We start from the raw sequence: 19180 nt of genomic DNA, 5'->3' as shown, positions 1-19180 counted from the left end.
GAGTGATAGGTGCCTTGCTAGATCGTGAGTGACGGGAATAAGGAAGCTATTTTAAGACCGCAAACGAATTTGCCAAAAAAGACAAAAAGTTACACGCAATATGTGCACCAAATAAATTTGAAAGGACCTTTGTTTCACGTTGTTTTCTGGCTTATTTTCCTTGTGAACTAAAACTCTATGATCAACACAATCCAGCGATGATGTTCAAATGCATATCTCATTTAGAATCAGTACCCCTGCCGTTTCAAAATGATTGCCAGCTGTTTTGAATTAAAAGCACTCTACATCAGTCCAGGCCACATACAGCTTTCAGAGATAAACAGTTCGCTTCAGGCAGTGAGGATAAATTTATAACTGGCAAATAGCCCGGAACCTAAGATTTTGTGAGTCATAACATTTTCTCTGGCCAGCCATAAGGGTTAATAGGAATAATGATAGTCAACAAGAGCGTCATTTTGCAGTGTAGTTCTTCTGTTCAAATTAATGTAAATAAAATAAATACAGTAATAAAACAAAAAAACTCCCCCCTTGCCAAGACAAGTTAGTAGTTGTAAAAGTCGCCAGAAAGTCTCCTTTGAAAAAGTGAATTTGCTGAGGGAGGCGCACATGTAACAGCGTATCTCGCCGCTATAGAGCTGTCAGTTGACCAGCCGTTTTTCGAAGCAATTAATCTTTGATAATGTGGCCTTTTTTGACCTATGTAAGCCGGCGGTGATTAATTCACAATAGCAATAATTTACAACATTCTTACTCCTGATGCATGTATAAATGAGTTTCTGCGTTATCGAAATTTAATTTGATTTCTGTTTCCCCGAAAAACACTAACCTCAATAAAGAAAACATTTATCTTCAACCACGCGCGTTCTGCTTGTCACATGGCACACACGATCTACATTTAGACATGCGTCAGAAGACGTAAACATAGTTGAAGTATTTTTTGCTGTTATAAAATAATGATATTGAATTGATCTTGAATGCGCGTTTGTATTGGACGTTTCAGAGTGGAAATGTTTCAAAAATAGCGTCGAAGTCAAAACCGCAAAATGTGAGAACTTTCGATTCTCGACACCTAGACGCGATCGCGAATATATCAGATCCATTTCGACTGTTTGGTATGCAATTAGTCATTTCACTCTGAGAAGAATTTGTATACAACTCCTTTCAACACGCTTCCGTTGTGTGACATTCATTGTCTGTGTTAATTGTATTAAAATTCCCTCAGGGAATTGTTTGATGATTGACTGGTCAACACCTCTTCAACGACGACAGAAGGAAAAGGGTACTTTACATGAGTAATAGCTCCTGTTAATGCGGCAGACAGGAAAAGAAACGGTCAGTTTACCGTCAGAAATGTCCATACACTTGACAAGACCAAAATAACGGGATTGAAGTCAAGCCAGAGAAAAACAATAACGAGGGGCGTTCGTTTAAAGATGTTAAGTGGTTGAAGTATACACAAGCGTTGAGCGCCGGTTCGTTTGCAATCACGATTTCTTCTCACGCCTCTCTGACGGTCCTGAGGCTAGTTCCTTTGTTCACACGGCCACATACTTTAAATATTTACGTGGATGCACGAATGAAACTGAATTTTCTTTCATCGGCGTCAGCATTAATCGAGGTGTCTTCCTAATTTTGGTTTATTTTATCGAGAAGCGTCATGGAGGGAGGACTACTTTTGCGGCCCGTAATCATATTTTCACTGCTAACGTTTTGCGCGTCCACCAACGTAATGAAATTTCAAGTTTTTGAAGAACAAGACGAAGGAACTTTCGTGGGAGACATGTCTGAGAGTCGCATGGTCAGAACATTGTCCGAGAATAAAAACTTAAAAGGAGAGCTTCGATTCCAGTTTCAAGGATCTCTACAAGCGTCATTTAAAATCGACGAAACCACAGGAATTATTCGAACTGCTGCTAAGTTAGACCGCGAAAACTTGTCTCTTGAGAATGACGATGATACATTTCAGATTCAAGTGAAGGTTTCAAAAGGACCTGTAATGCTACCTCTACCGACAGAAATAAAAGTATTAGACGTCAACGATCACAGCCCTATTTTTGCGGGGAAGATTGAAAATATATCGGTTTCCGAGTCTGCTCCGTTGGGTGCCGAATTCCCCGTGACAGTGGCAGAAGATACCGACATTGGCAACTATTCCGTTGAAAGCTACGAGATTGTGAAGAGAAATGACAGTGACACTTTTGATCTAGTACTCTCGAAACCAACTTCAGAGATCACGAAGCTTAAACTCGTGGTTTCGAAAAGGCTTGACCGAGAAATTAATGAAAGCTTTTTCTTGGAGATCGAAGCAAGAGATGGAGGAAGCCCGCGCAAAGTTGGTCGCAAAGGAATACGAATTACAGTCTTGGATTCGAACGATCATATCCCGAAGTTTAGCCAGAATCTCTATGTCGGGGAAGTGAGAGAAAATTCTCCCGCAGGAACGTTGGTGTTAAATGTGACCGCGACAGACAAAGACATCGGCACCAACGGAGAGATTTCCTATTCTCTTAATTCTCGACCTCAATATAAAGACTTATTCAGTTTAGATGCACGAACTGGCGAGTTACGAACAAAAGCTATTTTGGATTATGAGCGCTTTAAGGATTACCAATTGGAAGTGACAGCAAGAGACAGAGGGCCGGATTCAATTCCAACAACTTCTTATGTCAACGTGAAGGTTAGTGCATGTGCATTAAGTTGAATTAAATTTTTCCTTCAAGGAGCTCCCTATCATGAAAGTCAACGGTCTTTCATTTTATCCATAACTCCATAATGTCGTGATAAAGTTAATAGCGCGGAGATAAATAGCTACTTCGAAATTTATTGTGTATCATTATGGTAGTATAAATACCAGTTTGACTTCTAGGGCTTGGTGAGTCCATGATGAAATTTACACATGGATTTGCACTTGAACTCAACACCTATTGACAAGCAAACCACAGAGCTAATGAAAGCTAAGAAAGACGCGCTGAAAGTGCTTTCATCGTTCCTAAACCGCAGAATGGAAAGAAATATTTATTGCTTGGCTTCAATTAAATACGGATTTTCTAATTCTATCTCTTTTCTAATTTTTAATACACTACACGGCTTTGGGAGCCGAAATTAATTAAGGTTCCTTGTTAAAACTGCGAAGCAACTTTACCGAGACAAACAATGAGCTCTATAGTTTTCTAGAAATCTGCTACAAAAAAGCTTGCCGCCTTCGCGTGAAATGTGGCACTTAGCGCTATTAACTCTTCGCTGCGATATGGCAAAGATTATTGCTTTTTCAAATTACATCATATTATATTTTCAATTCTGTTATCGTTCACAGACAACTCAGAATATTTTTAGGCAATGTTTGTATTGAAATCTTGACTTTCTGTATTGCTTTTATCGAGTGTTACAGTTCGATCCCTTTGTTAGACTTTTTTAAACACCTTTGTGGTTAGCGAGTATACTATTTCTAAATGCTTTGATTCAGGAGAAAAATAATTAGTTTTGTTTTTCATTGATGGAGATAAACATCAGTCGCTGATGAACCCTTATCATATAAGTCCCTATTATTCCCTGCTGTGAATTCAATGATGTGAACTTGTTAGCCACAATACAGTTTTGTGCCCACCCAGTCAAGCCTTGTCACGCCGATTAAGGACTAATGCCTTGACGTATGAAGTATCTCTTAGCTTAAACGCACAAAAGGTTTAAAGAATCAGCAATCGTTTTTATCGCTTTGTGTTTATTCCGTAGAAAGACTTCTATACTGTAATGGATCGCGGTTTTCGGATGAAAACTGTCGTGGTAGCTTCACGCTTCGCTTCCGTTTTCACATAGGTCCACTATCGTTTCTTCTGTGATTGACACTACTATTTCCAAAGGCTTTACCACAGCGCTTTAATCCTAAGTGACAGCCTACTTCGGATTTGCATATGTTCTAAAAAGACCCATTCAGTTCGTCGTGTTTTTATTTGCAAATAATTTAAAATAAAGTAAATATTCCCAACCGGGGAACTCACGTCTTTGTTCAATATTTGCAAGGCGTTTTCCTGTACTAAAAGCCTCTGAAATTGGAACCATTTTATCTAAAAAGGGTAACGTTCACTTTGTACTCGTTAGTGTACTTTTCAGATGTGATCGTGGACGGCAGCTGCCACGTTATCTTTCGATCAATCTTTCCTCGTGTGAGGCGCTCCACGCATGCATTCCAGCTAGGATCTGGTAGCTAGCAGTTGGGCGAAGGCGCAAAACATCCGCGCCAACTTGAAGTGGGTTAAATAAATTTCACCAGTATATTCAAATTTGCTAGGACGTAATTAAAAACTAGCATGCTTTTCCGGAAATCGAGGATGTTTCTTAATCCTCTTGTTTCGTGGGGGTATTTGATGTGTAGACCAAAATCCTTGAAATGTTGTCAGCACAAAAATGCTTGTTTACATTTTAGGGAAAGTAAAGTGGAGTAACCTTCAAGGACTCCAGCGTTGTTCGGGCCGTCTTCAATGAAGTATTTATTTTGTGGCTTTGAAAAGATGTCAGCTGTTTATGTCAAAAAGTGTGTACTTTGTGGGGTGTCTTTTTGTCTAAGAATTGTCAAACTCCAAACTAAAAGAAAGACATGAAAGAAGTTGCGACAGTGGGGGCCATTTTTCACGCTCGCACTTTTCTTTTTCATGGAATTTTCGTTTTGATTTTAACTCAATATCAATATGTGTTATTTTTTCAGAGAAGTATATTTGTATTTTTGTTTTGCAAAACCACGTGCTGATTTGCCGATGTATTTAATCCATGTTGATTTCATTCACCTCCTCATGTTTAAAATTCAATGATGTAAACAGCATGTGATCCTTAAATTTGAAAACTTTTTGTCGCATTTATGTATTGGGTTTACCAAATGTCTCCCTAAGTTCTATGTTTACTGTTGAGAATGCACTGGAAAAAGGGTGGGTAAGTTCAAAGATATCTAGACGAGTTTATGTTTGTAATGGATTGATCGTCGACGGCTGTCAAAGGAATGAAATTAGTATATTGCAGATGAGTGAAACCTACGCACGATCGCCCCCCAAAGCGGAAGTGAAGTCAAATTTCTACAACAAAAAAACGTCAGGCGTCAGATTCAAACCCTGTATGTGTTGTATGTTGCACGTGAAAAAAATCCTTATTTTTTTCATGAAAAATACGTGTTTTTTTTCTTCTTTTTTTTGCTGTCCAAAGACAAGTCATTTTTTTTGTCTTTTTCGTGTGCGCAAGGTTTGAAAAATTAAAAGATTTTACTTTGACAGTATCCTGCAAGTCTACCAACATAGCTGTTATGAAGAAGATGTCGCCTATAGAGCTGACTTTCATAGCGCCCCATGCTATTTAAAAATCTCTTCAGTAGTTAGCGATTAAGTCGTGACCAATCATGTCTTCTGGATATGTGCTTTTGAAAAAAACGGAAACATCTTAAAGAGAGCTCAATTAATGAAAGTTTTTAAGGACATTTGGGGTATTTTTTGGTCACACAAACCGCTGGGTACATGGTACGTGCTCTAGCTGCACATAGATAGCATGTTTAAGAATCATTCGTTTCCGATTCTTTCTTTCACGTCCTAACCAATCATTGTATCTTAGTTACGCAGCTTTCCCTCAGGCAAGAGACGATAAATAAATTCATGAAAGTAAAAAGCTGCGATTTAGGATGTCTTTACACCAAAGGCTGTGTGATTTTAGTTTCTGAGTCGACAAATACTTAGAGTTTTGCCCAGCCTTTTTCCAAAAGGTTACCGTTTCTCTGTGACCTTGAATAAATTGAAGCGAACGCCGAACCAATGCATTGTTTTCCAAATAATTACCTTTTCCAAAATAGGAATTTCTAAGAAGCTTTGTTTTTTTTGTTAAACGAACAATACATTATGATGTGACTCAACCGCTCCGACCGCAATTTATATTCTGGAGCATTCAGCCGAAACAGTCCAAATTCGTTCGTGTATATTGGTTTAGCGGGACAGATGTCTGATTTGTCTAGAGTTTGTATCATGTATGTTTAGAATTGACGTTATTGAAAACAGAGCTGGTCGGTAAATTTTTTGAACAGGTAGATATGTGACCACGAATTGGAAAGATCATAAAACAACATTCCAGAGTTATGCTCAAAATTAAGACCTTGTTCGCGAAATTATACGGTGACGGTTGGCCTTTTGGTTTTTTTTTTTATCATTTTTTGCTCAGTGTTAGCTTCGAGCCGGACAACGAAGATCAGCTGCGAGTTTTTATGGCCTTATGCCGTGAAGTACACCCACGCAAAGAAATAGACCCCCTCATCGTGTCGTGTCGGTCACGCTTCGCGGGCGACAATGCCCTTTTTTTTTTATTTTTCGAGAAAGTTTTGTGTTAATCAGTTCTTAACAATCTACCCGCTCCATAGGGCAATTTTGATATTGCGTCTAGCATCATTGGAATGTTTTCGATAAAAACTAATTCACGTTGGAAAGAGATTGAACGTAGATTTAATTTCATAAGCCTTTACTGAGAATGATTCAATCATAATCTGTCTTTCTAATCTATTTTTTCCCTCCATTTTTCATCCTAATTATTTTCCGCCCGAAAAAGCCCGATGTTTACTTTCGCTATGCTTTTCGTGGAAATCGGATTGGAGTTTTGAACTTGGTGGAAATTGTCTCCCCATGTGGGGTGGTTCTCGGAAATATAGAATGGGATATTAACAAGAAATCGTCGTTCGATCTGCTTGTAAAGGGATTTCCTTCCATTTCAATTTCTTATGCGTAGAGACACGGGAGAAAAAGGCGCGTTAAATCTCGGCTTGGTAAAAGAAAAAAATAATAAGCTGAGTGAATTAACAAAATATCAAGTTATAAAATAACATTCAAACAAAGGGACAGCCTGGGTTCAAAGGAAAATGAAATTAAAATAGTTTTGCGTGTTTTCGATGTGTAGTTAATACCCGGAAGTATTGGTGTGAGCCTATTATATTTACGCCAATAAGAGCTAAAAGATGGATTAGTTCCATACTTGGGTCTGTATGTAACTTCTTCAGAAGTGTCTGAGACTTTAAGCTTTCAATATTAAGTGTACCTCCAAGAAATGTAAGACCGCTCTTCGTTTTAATATTTTTTAAAAACACTTTTTAAACTTCTTTTCAGGTCCTAGACGAGAACGACAACGCACCGGAAATCTCTGTCACTCTCTTTCCAGATGAATTCGACAAACAAGGCAAGATTCCCGAAGATATCGCCCTTAAGACGTCTATTGCTCAGGTAACAGTGCGCGACAAAGACAGCGGGAGCAATGGTCGCGTGAAAGTCACCCTACAACACCACAAGGATGACTTTGGTCTGCAGGAAATGTTCGCTGGGCTATACATCCTGCAAATTCGGCACCCGCTGAGTCTAGACCGCCATGATCAGTACAAGATCAAGATCGTTGCCGAGGATCAAGGTTCTCCAATTTCACAAAACAGTAGTTATGTGCTCGTTGTCAAGGTGGCTGACAGCAACAGAAACGCTCCAAGGTTCGATCAAAAGCTTTACAATGTAGGCGTGAATGATGACGTCAAGCCAGGGACCATCATCACCACGCTGACGGCGACCGACGAGGATGACGGGAATAATAGTGAGTTAACTTATAGCCTGGAGGACATGCGCATTGGTGAGCGCAATGGCAGCATTGAGGAAGTGACAAAATGGTTTGCTATCGATTCCAAAACTGGACAAGTGCGAGTGCTCAGAAAGTTGTGGTGTGCTTTCACTCCTTACTTCCAGTTGAACATTGGTGTTCGGGATAACGGCCGGGTGCCTTTTCATGGTAAAACTACCCTAAAAATTTCCGTCCCGTGTTCAAAGAACACGTACAACTTCAGTGTAACAGAGAATGAACCCGAAGGAGTTGAAGTCGGAAGAGTTCCACTCGAGCCTATCGAAAGCAACAGACCATTTCGTATAAGACTACTCACGCATACTGCGGAATTTGCTATAGATGAGAACAAGAGTACAATAACGACAAAAAGAACGCTCGACCGTGAGAGAAACAGCTCTTATTCCTTAATTGCTGTTATAACTGATGGAAGAGTCGCCATGAATGTTACCGTTTTTGTTAAGGTGGAGGATATCAATGACAATGCTCCCATTTTCGTTGGTTTGGAAAACAGTCATAATCTGACATTATCCGGTGCACTTTTCGTTGGGGAAACTGTACTGAGGCTTCGAGCGACTGACAGAGATTCTGGAGCTAACGGTCTTGTTAAATTCTTCATCGTTAGTGGCAATAAGGATCGAGTATTCCATTTGAACATGCGCACTGGAAAGATCACGCTTAACAAGGAGCTCAGTAGAAAATTGTACATTTTAACCATTAGAGCAGCAGATTCGGGAGACGTTGAGAACGAAGCTTATCTGCGGTTGATAATTTCGGTCAGATACATAACTCCTCCACCGCCACCTCCAAGTTTTCCTGGAGACGGGTCTATCAACGATGATGGCGAGGTAGAATCGCGGACCGGAATCGCAGGGTTCTTTTCGGATTCTAAGATGATCATTATTGTCGGAGCCTGTGCTGGTTTTGTGATCCTTTCAATTCTTGTCGCGGTTTTCATCTTGAAGTTCAGGCGTAAGGATAAAAGGCGAGAAGATAAGCGTGGTAGCTACCACGAACCAGATATAAGTCGGGAAGATGCTTTGAAAGCTTCCAAGAAAATGTTCCAACAAGCGACCACAAATCCTGGTCAAGCCGCCGAAGCTTACTTGTACGCCTCACGAAAGCACCCGATTCACGTGTCGCCAATCCCGATAAAAAAGATGCACTCAGCAATGACATATCAAGCTCCACCGGGGCCAGCTTCCCCCACAAAAGACTCGCGGCAAGATATGTATTACCCGTTTGTTCAGGGTGTAGTCGAGTGCCACAGTAGCGAGGATGAAGCGGACAGTGGGCGTGGTGGGAGCTCTCATGAGTCCACTCCTTATTACCCTCACAGTCCCCCATCCAAAAAGAGAGAGGACGATTTTCGGTCTTCGCAGCATCATCATCATCACCCTCACCGGGCCCGTAGCCCTGGTATGCCACCTCCTCCTCCACCATACGAGGAAGTTCAAAGGAAGAGAGCCTACGTAAGCATTTCTGGTATCACGCATTCCACAACAGAGCTGTAATATTGTGGAAGGTATTGACACGAACTGAAGTATGTCCTTTAGTAAAAGGCAAATCACAGAATCGCAAGCAACCCTTTTAAGGGATCTTTCGACATTTCACATAGTGTCTTTATTATTGTCCTCGGGGGAAAGGTGAGGGGAGTGGTAAAGCGAGTCGGGTGTAGATGTTACGTCAAGATTCCCCATTATTACAACTCGGGTACCTTTTGGTCTTTGTTTTCACTCCTTCGCTGGTTGTAGGTTTTTGCCTCAAAAGGGCCAGGTGTTTTATCCATTCAGTTACCGTTGCAATTCTTTACCCCCACAGGACTTGTCATTTAAGAGTCCTCACGTCCATAAATTTCTTCTCTTTCCTTTCTTATAGACATACTATATCGCGTCGGTCTCTCCTTCTTTCCCCTTAGTACAGTAACAAAGACTGTGAAACACTCGAAACCCGCTTAAAATTGTATATTCACGTTGATATTCGTGATCAAACGATTTAAATTAATGAAAATGCGAAATTGGCCCGCCTGCCGCCTGCCACCCGATACATTTTGTACAACGATAGAATATTTATAGAGAGCAGGACAGTTCTGCATCTTTCGAACAATGGATACTCGTTGCGTTATCTTAAAAATTTAGACTCTCTTAAACTTTAGAGGTCTAATGAGACAATATTTATAAGCTACAAACGATAATGTTCAAACGTTGATTATCTTGGTGCGCTGATCAGCAAGGGAGGCGTAAAGATGTTAATTTTTATATAACACGAATATGATAAGAGTATTATAGAATCGTTTTTCTTAATGTGAAATCAAAATTGATTTTTGTACAATTCTAAGTAGTGATTAAATCCAATAAAAGAATCAGTCTTAAGAAAGACGTACTTGAAAGTGCTACAAAGTTTTTGTTGTCTGTTTTTGTATCCTCTTTTGTTAAAATTGTTTTCGTTGTGATAGCTGCCAGAACCTTCTTCCGGATAGAAGGTGGAAAAAGTGTAGAGAAGTTGTTGGACGTGACCACATGCAAACTTAGCTCCCTAAGTTGACATGGCTTAGAAAAAGGGAAAAGAAATTTATGAGAGAGAAAGATTCAGAAACAAAGGATGCGTCGGTGGGAGTGTAGGGGAGGTACACATGCTTACCTTGGACAATTTGTACCGACCCAGGGCAGTCTAGGACCAGAAATTATTTCTTCCCTTGTCTAAAATATAAGTGAAGATGCCGGTTGCAAATGATTCTTGTTTATTCCTTTTTCTGCAGTTACCACTACATTGTCTTGGCCACAATTACTTTGCTACACTATACTCCTATTCTAACCAATTAGCCAGAGGGGTATGTACATGAGGAATCGTCAGTGACAGGAAGATTCGTTATAATATGCATTAGTCGCCGGCGAGGCGAGTCCTCTTTGCTTAGTTATCTTCAGGCTTTCCCTCATGTGATGAGCCATTCGTTATTTTATTTATTCTTTGTGGAAGGTAGAAAAAATGGTTATGTGTGCCTATTTTGTTAATGAGTTCAAACCTGATTTCTGGCGGTACAAAACACTTCGCTTCTGAGAACCGTTATATCTGATAACAGCGCGAGCTTTCGTTTACAATTAAGGGAAAGTAATTAGTCAGATGTTCTCACATCAGATGTTCCAAAGCAACTTATTTATTGAAGAGTCTTGCTTCGGCCCCAGCCGGGTTGTGGTGAAATCATGGGCGTAGCCTGGGGAGGATTCACGCTCTCGGGTACATCAGCCAAAGGTTGCTGCTGTTCTTCTGTCGGAGGAGGTTGTAGAAAGTCATTCTGATCGGTGGGAGGAGGGTTATCATTTTGAAAAGCCAGAGGCTGATTCTCGTTTTGAAAAGCATTTACAAGAGAGGCGTCATTCAATCCTGTTTCCGCGCTTGGTTGAGTTCCACCAAAATTTGTCTGTGGGGCGGCTTCACTGCCGAGCTCGTCATTTTGAAATGCAGCCATTGGTGGCACGGCAGGTGGAAACGGTGCCATTGGCTGTGGATAGAAAGGTGCCTGTGGTTGCTGTTGGTATGGCGATGGTTGCTGGAACATGGGAGGTGCATAACTTGGCTGCACAGGATTCGCTGGCATCGAGGGAGGGGCAGGTGGAGGTGCTAGTGGTTAGATGAAAACACAGTCAAGGAAACCGTCTTCAATATCTTTTTTCTAGGCATTAGTGAGACTGGTACCGAGTGTTGTAGTGGTGGCTACCAAACCTAGGCGCGGTAGCCAAGGGTGAGTTCAAAAAAACGATATGTAGTTGCGACTGGCGGTTTTGTCCGTATTAAAAACTGTTTCTTTTTAGAGGTTTTGTCTCTCGTACTTTACACATTACAAAATTTAGATTCCCTCTTGTCCACCGAGTGGAAGTTAACGTAAGGTGTGCTGAATACAGAACAGTTTTATTTTTTTAATTTTTGTTTAACCTTTGTCATTGCTACCCATTTTAAGCTATGACTGGATGTACTAAGTCAAAACGCAGGTTTTGCAAGTCTCGGTCGTCAATAATCATGACAAACTTTCTCGGGAAGAGAATAGGAAGAATTGGATTAAGAACAAGTTTCAGAGAACAGTACTTCTCAATAAGTTAAAGTAGTTATAAGTCGATGGACAAACTTTCTGGATCCGGCCCTGCGAGGCAGGCTCAACCTGACAAGCGTGAGAAAGCGAAAAGTCATGCGTGCGAGGATGAAGAGAGTTCTGGTTCCTAGTGCCTACTCTCTCTCTGACAGGTTTGTTGATTTAAATCTAAAAAATTATGTTTTTTACCTGCAGGAGCGGCAGCTGCTCCCAAGAAATCCATGACAGTACATGAAAACGAAATAGAAACAGAAGAGAAATGTTTTAAAAACTGTAAACATGATCCACGGGATCAATTAACGAGAAACGAACCGGTTCACTGAGAACCTATTTAATATAATCTCCTCTAATTGACCCGTAAGTAAAGAGGAGGAAATTTCACGGTCCCCTCTTAGTATATACCTAAAAAAAAAAGGGGAGCTGTTACTTCCGAAGGAATTGAAAATACGAAAGGTATATTCCCAATATTAACAGAGATGGGGAGTTTCTAACAAATGCTATCAATGATTTGCAGGTAAAGATGATGTTCTTAAACACCTTTCATCTACACTCCCGAAGTAAACGGAGGAGCAGGATTGAATTTTTGCGATAAGCCCGTCCGGTAAAGATAATGTTCTTAGACACCTTTCATCTACAACTCCCGAAGTAAATGGAGGGGCAGGATTCAATTTTTCGGATAAGCTCGTCAGCTTGGCTTATATTAACTATAACACTGTCAATGCATATCTCGCTCTGCAATGGAACAAGGAAATTTTTCCGGCCTTTCCCTCTCTACCTGTGTAGTAAGGCCCGCCTTCTAAACGGCCCAGACCCCTTCTGACTACGACTAGAATTTTTTTCCATACCACCTCTGTCTCACCACTTAACTCTTTCTTTCCTCCCATTGGCTCATAAAGAAGAAAAATCGATTTCCAAAGTGAATCATTTTACTCACCCGACGGATCCTTGATACATGTTGGTCTATTGACAGCAATGGCATCCTTACATTTGGGCATTACACATGGAACATACTGAACCTTGCACGTTTGGCCAACTGGACACTGGAATTTCTGATCAAGAGAAAAAAGTAACAAAAATACTGTAACGTTTAGAAAAATAAATTGCACCGCTGAACGTGCTCGAAGCTGTTCTAGATTAGAATAATATATATCTAGAAAATACTCCGGTGCGGTTTCGTTGCCGAAGTTGTTTTGAGACTTCATTCTGTAACTGCAAGAGAATGTAAACTCAGTTCATATTTTCTTGGTAACTGGTCATGGTTATTGAAGAAACTTGAGCAAACTGAAAATAATCAATCAAACGCAGGACCTGACGACCACGTTATGCGCTTTGACGCTACCTCGTCTCTTCTCTACCGCCTGAGGATGTGGAAATGAAGTTGGCTTTCTGTGGTTTTTTTTTCAATGTTTCATTTCAGGTTTTCGCTGAATCGGTAACTGAATTGTTCGACCTGACTAAACGCTTTGATTGCTTTGACTTTATTTGCTAGAGAACTGTGAAACACTGCTGTGAGTTATCAACCATCCTTGATAAAAATAATTCATATGACTTACCTTGCATGGGTCAGGATCTCTCACTAAAAAAAACAGCGAAAAATTCGATCAAAAAACGGAACGATTAACCCTTAATTGTTCAAGATCTTATCGGTAATTCTCCTAACTGTCTGTCATACAATTCTTATTATGTTAATTCTGAGAATTTGGTACTGGATCAACTAGAAAATCCTCAAACTTATATATTTTTTCTTTCTTCTCACCACGTGTCTGATTGATATTTTAAGGAGAAATTGTGTGTTGGTCACTCATGGAGGTTAAGGTGATTCACAAAGGGAAAACACCTCTCCCTGAAGGAGATACTTCAGGATGCTTTGGTGTATTTAGCTTTGTAAGAAAAGAAAATCACAAGAGAGACGATTGTAACCCGACAGGGATCGATCAAGGATTGCTAAGGATAGAGAGGGTTAAAACGGAATGGTAAGAACGGGGTTTAAAAATCATGAATCAATTTGCACAATAGTCTGTTTGCTAACCTTCTATTTTCCCTCAAATCATAGTTCGCAGCGAAAGCGAGATTATTGAGAAAGGATGTGATAGCAAAGGGTAGGTATTTTCTTCCCCCCTCCTCATCCGTTCTCGCCTTCTTACATCCCGCTTCCTCTCGAAACTACATAAAAAGGCTGTGAATGAGCCTGCGTGGCTGACGAGTTTGTGTACGCCTTATGGTTTTGTGTGCGCCAGGAGATGTACGGCGGGGCCGCCAGTGGAAAATCAATTGCGTCCCAAGCCCCTCTCAGCTTCGCCGCTCATCGCTGTGTCGCTCCCAAAACCACCAGATATGCATTGCGCAGACTAGTGGAGGATACACTTCGACATGGTTATTTTATTAATCGCTCCATTAATCAGACTGGTAAGTCTTACTTGTGGGGGTGCAGACCATGCCACCGCAATAGTTCCTACAGCACTTGCGGTCTGCATCACAGTGACTGTCTTCTGAACACTCGGAATCGGTACATTTTGGATTGGCGTCATCTGGCAGCACATAAGCGACTCCCCAAAAATTCAAGCGAGGATCCTTTATCTTGAAGTTATTCTCCGGTTTTGCGCACAAACCGGTACGGGACAGATATCCTGAGAAACAGATAGTCGAAAAGAACATAACCGCCAGTTCCTCGCTATATATTCGCACTTTACAGCATTTCATAAGGCTACCCTAACTGTTTTCAAAAACCAAACTACATTCCTGGTTAGGCTGAGACATTGTGAGAGCAAAGTGCCTTGCCTAAGAACGCAATGACCCAATATGGGGTGTAACTCTAACTCAGACTCATCGATCACTGAGTCCCAACGCACAAAGCATCATGGAAAAACGTCTACCTTATATGGTAATTGCACCTTTCTCGATAGATTTGTTATAGTAGTATGGTTTTCATTTAATTTTTTCTAGTACAGTGAACAATCTCTATCGCAACTTACCTCTTTTATTTCTCTTAATTGAACCTGTGTGGAGACAACATAATATTAAGTTATTTCATAAGTGATGGTATTCAGGCAAAGGCGCAGATCCTGGAAATTTTGTTTAGGGGGGAGGGGATCCAAATTTTGCCGGATTCAGTAAAACACATTTTTTTACACCAGAGGCTAATTAAGTTAAGAAATATTAAAAGATTAGTGGGTTTTAAATACTTCACGTTACGCAGCAATATACGATCCTGTCGTTGGAAGAATTGAATCTTTAGATTTGTTGTGACAATACCCAAAGGCCTGTTGGGAGCGGGGTATGGAGCCCGGGACCCTCCCCCTGAATATACCTCTGTGGCACCATAAACTTAAAAACTTTAGCGAAAGAGTTACCTGCGTGACAGAGTATGACATATCCAGCCAAAAGTAAAACTACAAATGCCCTCATACTTCAACTCATCCAGGGGTTGAACTCCTGCAGTGAATAAAAGAGGGATCAACAGTAAAGCACAAATAACAAAGCTTGAGTCCTTATAAATAAAGAAATATGAACCACGTTTATGCAAACGACGAAGAGCAAGCATCGATCTTTGGGTTTCTGCCTTTCAGGCCATTTGTTCACAATAATGTGGATTTATTGCATGTTTTGTGGTTAAGAGAAATTCGTCTTCTTTTCCGCTAGATCTAATAAAAATTAAAGGGAAGACTGCGAAAGCAGTGTTCGAAAAAAAACGTGGTTCTCAACCTGTTAAGTTAAAAAAAAAATTCAGACGTGTAGACGTGCGAAAAAATATATATTATTTCCTTAATTGAATTAACGTAATTCGCAGTGTGGGGGTTTTCATAGACTGGTTAAGCCGGGTGTTAAATCTCTTACTATATTAATCACCCACAGATGAAGCTAGATTATTGCAATTCCAATTATTTCTTTTTCTAAGGATGTTATTGATACCGTATTTGGAACTTAAAACAGATTTTTAATTAATCTACATCCGCCTCAGACGCCATAATACAATAAAAATAGACGATAATTAGTTTATGAAAAACGCGAGTAGCAAAATTTATCCGTGATTTTGCCTTCTCGAATTTCTTCTTGACTTCAATAGATTTAGTGGTTCTAAAAGATCTAGGTGGAAAAACAAAAATATCTCCCATTCACAACGGGTGAAACAATTTTCATATTACTGCACAAGATAGGATAAATCCAATTCTTGCAATGTAAACGAATGTTCTATATTTCTCCATAGGTGATGAGGATGTAATAATAGAAATATAGGGAGAGGTAAAGGGAACTCAAGAAGAAAATGGATATGCAGATTTCTTGTTTCCATAAGGAAATGGAAGATTCTCTGACTTAACGCTATGGACCACTGTACAAGAGAGCAGAGCGTAGTGAACTCTAAAATTGAATAATGTTAGTTATTGATAGAAGAGAAGTTGCTTATTAGAAGCTTCCATCACATGAATTTCATGCTTGGCGATCATTACCGCTAATTAAAACTTTTTAATTCCATGCTCGAACACCGTTTTGGGGGAAAGAAAGAGAAAAATCTACGCGAAGGATAATTTACGACCAAAATGAACCAATAATGACTTCTTTCTCACCCTTTACGCTTAAAACTTTCAAATTTGGTTCCAAAGATAAGATAGCGTTTGAGCAGCGATCATACACTCGTTATCTCATCATACATTGCGGTGTAGGCCTCGATAATATTCGTTTATAGTGAGTTTGTCTGGATCAGTTTAAGATTTATCTATGGTCTGGGTACCCGTTTGTTGTAATGACAGGTTGTCGATGGTTTTACACATGAATAAGCTCACAACAATTCTTTTGATTTACTCGAGAAAAAATTCGGGAGTAGCTTATACGATGTAAACTAAAATTTTATCGTTTCAGCTGTTCGAAAAAAAACACAGTTCCTGATTTTATCTAGTCTGGTGCAATGGTATGACTCTAACTTGAACAAGTGATTCCTTTAATGTCATCAGACCGCCTACTTCCGGTACAACTTCGTATGCCTCGTAATCTTTCGGAGAACTTTACATCAAAGTATCAGCAGCGAGAGAAAAAATCAAAATAACTTGGTTTCTGTAATTACTTTAAAATTGTGTGATTTCTTGCCCGCGGTATTTATGTAGAGTATACCAGAGAGAGTTACAAACGATGTTAACAATTTCAACCTGTAAAATCCTCATTCTCTTTCCCAATTTTCCCAAACAACCACAACTCGCTAAAGATGGTCATGTAAGGAGTATTCTAAGGGAATAATAACATTGGAGTACTTTTAAATTTAGCCTAAAATTAATCAACTCACCTTTTATAAGGGCATATAAATTTTTTCAAGATTTTCTCGCTTTCTTTTCCTCGCGCATAACTAATTTCTTGAAATTACCTCATTTCCCGAGTATGAGAGAATCTGCAACGCTGTGAACCGCTGACCACGAGGTTTGTCATCTGTAGAAACTGGTGCGTGATCATATCTGCTTTGATGATCCGATCACGATAGACAATCACTTTTACGAGCTGTGCAGCCGTTTAGTTTAGCCTGCTTTCCAAGTAATTGAATAGAAATGTTGTCTTTCTCCTGAAAAAAAGGGAAGTCATAGGGGTCAAGAGACAAATTGGAGCCATTTACCAAAAACGAAAAATGTTTGTGTGGAGGAAAAGAGAAATTCATGAACAGCAAGGTGCATCGAAATAACTCTCATTTTACATCCGTGGCCTCCTATTTCGCTCAAGAGACCGTTCATCATTTACTGATCCCCCACCCGCACGTTGGCAGTTAGTTGGCTGTCAATTTTCTCTAGTCTCCCTTTGATACTCCGTTGGCGGAGACTAATCCCCCCCCGTTTCTCCTGAAAAAAGCTGTGATCCCCCGAAATCCTCCCCCCCCCTTCCCCACCCTTCCCGATAAATAATGACAAGACACTAATTATAAGTTCCATGGACGATAAACTACTGTGAAGTTTGATTGATATTGAACTCTACTTTCATATAAAAAAATTTATTTTTTGGACCATTTATCTTCACCGTAATTTGGGAGTTGCATCAGAAAGCGAAGATTGGAGTCAATAATTAAACCAGCCTGGATCATCGATAACTGGACAGTACGTGTGGCTGGAATGTTATCCTCATGAAGTGAATAACATGTGATGTCACAATATTAACAACTTATTTCCTGATGAAAGAAATAACCTCCTCATTTACAACCATATACCTAGTTGTTTATATATAGATTACTTCATTGACATCTCCATCAATGTGGCTTTTCAAGGCTAGTGTTACTAACGAAGAAACAAATATGTCAGATAAACAGAAGATTGGTAAAAAATCCCAACTGCTTGGAGACAGGCTACTCATCAGCTAAGGAGCTGAAATTGGGAAGCAACCGACAACAAATCCAGGGAGTGACAGGGTGGAACCTGGGACCAAGGAACTTCAAGTTCAGGGCTCTGTTCCCTTCTGTTCACTCGGCCACGCTTTATCAAGGCTCGATTTTTAGCCGCTGTCCAGGAGTTGAGGCCACGTTCCTCCCTTGTACTGAGGATGGTCTCAGAAAACGGTGAAAATCGAGCTTAAGCGGCCTCTTATTTATACATGAATTTCTGTTGTAGACAGTGCGCTTGCTTACTTTGTCGTAAGAGTTTTAAGTTAACTTTTCACAGGAAAACTCTTCCGACCGCAGCAGCGTCATCTCTTTCAAAGACACTGATGATCTCTTTATTGCCACATCTACTCCAGTTCTGCGTCTCATATCTATAAAGATCCGAGATGATAGTCTAAGAAAACAGCGAAAATCGAGCAGCGTCACCTCTTTCAAAGACTCTGATGACATCTTTATTTCCATATATACTCCTTCTGCTTCTCATACTTACTAACTGGATAGTTTTCAACTCAGTTTGAGCCAGAGTTTTGGTGCACTAAACAAGAGGAAAAAAGCAGTCTGACCAGCGGGGCCACTCAGAAAATACATTGCAAAAAAACAAAACAAAACAACTGTCAGACTAAGGCCAGCTTAAAAGCCATGTTTTTTTCCGATGTGTCTCAGTGGTGTCAAACAGATTTTTTTCCGCATTTAGCGTTTCCTCCATTTTTCTCATCCTTCATATATTGCCCTGCCCACATGAGTAAATTTATCGCAGAAGTGGCAGGGGCTCTGTTAAAAACACAGCCTTTGCTATATTTTCCGAGAAAGAGAATATCCAGTGTACTCTTGTCCCAACATCAATGACTGTTCAATTATTCAATTGAGATCGCTTGAATTTCTATTCATTCCTGTCCACCTGCCTCAAAAACGCTGTTGTTCTCTTTTCCAAAAATAACTCCAACTTAAGTGAAGATCACTTAACAGAGTAAATTACTTCCACAGCACTTGTTCTTGTCATCAATTCTAATCCCTACTTTATGATTTTCCATACAATCGTTGACATTAACTGTGATGGTCGAATCCCTGCGAACACGAATTTTTTGAGCACATTAATCCTGAAAGGGCGGGAACTTGCATGCGATATATTTCCACGAACTGAATGAATT

The 19180-nt window shown here is 40.1% G+C and overlaps 2 protein-coding genes across 3 annotated transcripts; one reads left to right on the top strand and one right to left on the bottom strand.

Annotated features, from left to right (window-relative positions):
* The first annotated feature begins 1269 nt into the window (after positions 1–1269).
* Positions 1270–9994, top strand: LOC131784307 (protocadherin-1-like). Its single transcript, XM_059101106.2, has 2 exons — positions 1270–2677; positions 7116–9994. Exons 1-2 carry the CDS (start codon positions 1658–1660, stop codon positions 9117–9119), a joined length of 3024 nt encoding a protein of 1007 aa, XP_058957089.2. The 5' UTR covers positions 1270–1657; the 3' UTR covers positions 9120–9994.
* Positions 9995–10328: 334 nt separating this feature from the next.
* On the bottom strand, positions 10329–17016 carry LOC131784317 (uncharacterized). 2 transcript variants are annotated; one of them, XM_059101120.2, is made up of 8 exons: positions 16962–17016; positions 15040–15121; positions 14662–14685; positions 14107–14316; positions 13243–13265; positions 12624–12738; positions 11879–11893; positions 10329–11223 (listed from the first exon to the last, which is right to left on the bottom strand). In XM_059101120.2, the coding sequence occupies exons 2-8, from the start codon at positions 15092–15094 to the stop codon at positions 10760–10762; spliced, it is 906 nt and encodes a 301-aa protein (XP_058957103.1). In that variant the 5' UTR covers positions 15095–15121; positions 16962–17016; the 3' UTR covers positions 10329–10759. The 2 variants fall into 2 exon arrangements, with proteins under 2 accessions (XP_058957103.1, XP_058957104.1); XM_059101121.2 differs by lacking the exon at positions 16962–17016 and adding an exon at positions 16606–16626.
* Positions 17017–19180: the final 2164 nt, after the last annotated feature.

Source organism: Pocillopora verrucosa, chromosome 14, assembly GCF_036669915.1.
Source record: "Pocillopora verrucosa isolate sample1 chromosome 14, ASM3666991v2, whole genome shotgun sequence".
NCBI lineage: Eukaryota > Metazoa > Cnidaria > Anthozoa > Scleractinia > Pocilloporidae > Pocillopora > Pocillopora verrucosa.
This window is presented reverse-complemented; position numbering and strand designations above follow the sequence as displayed.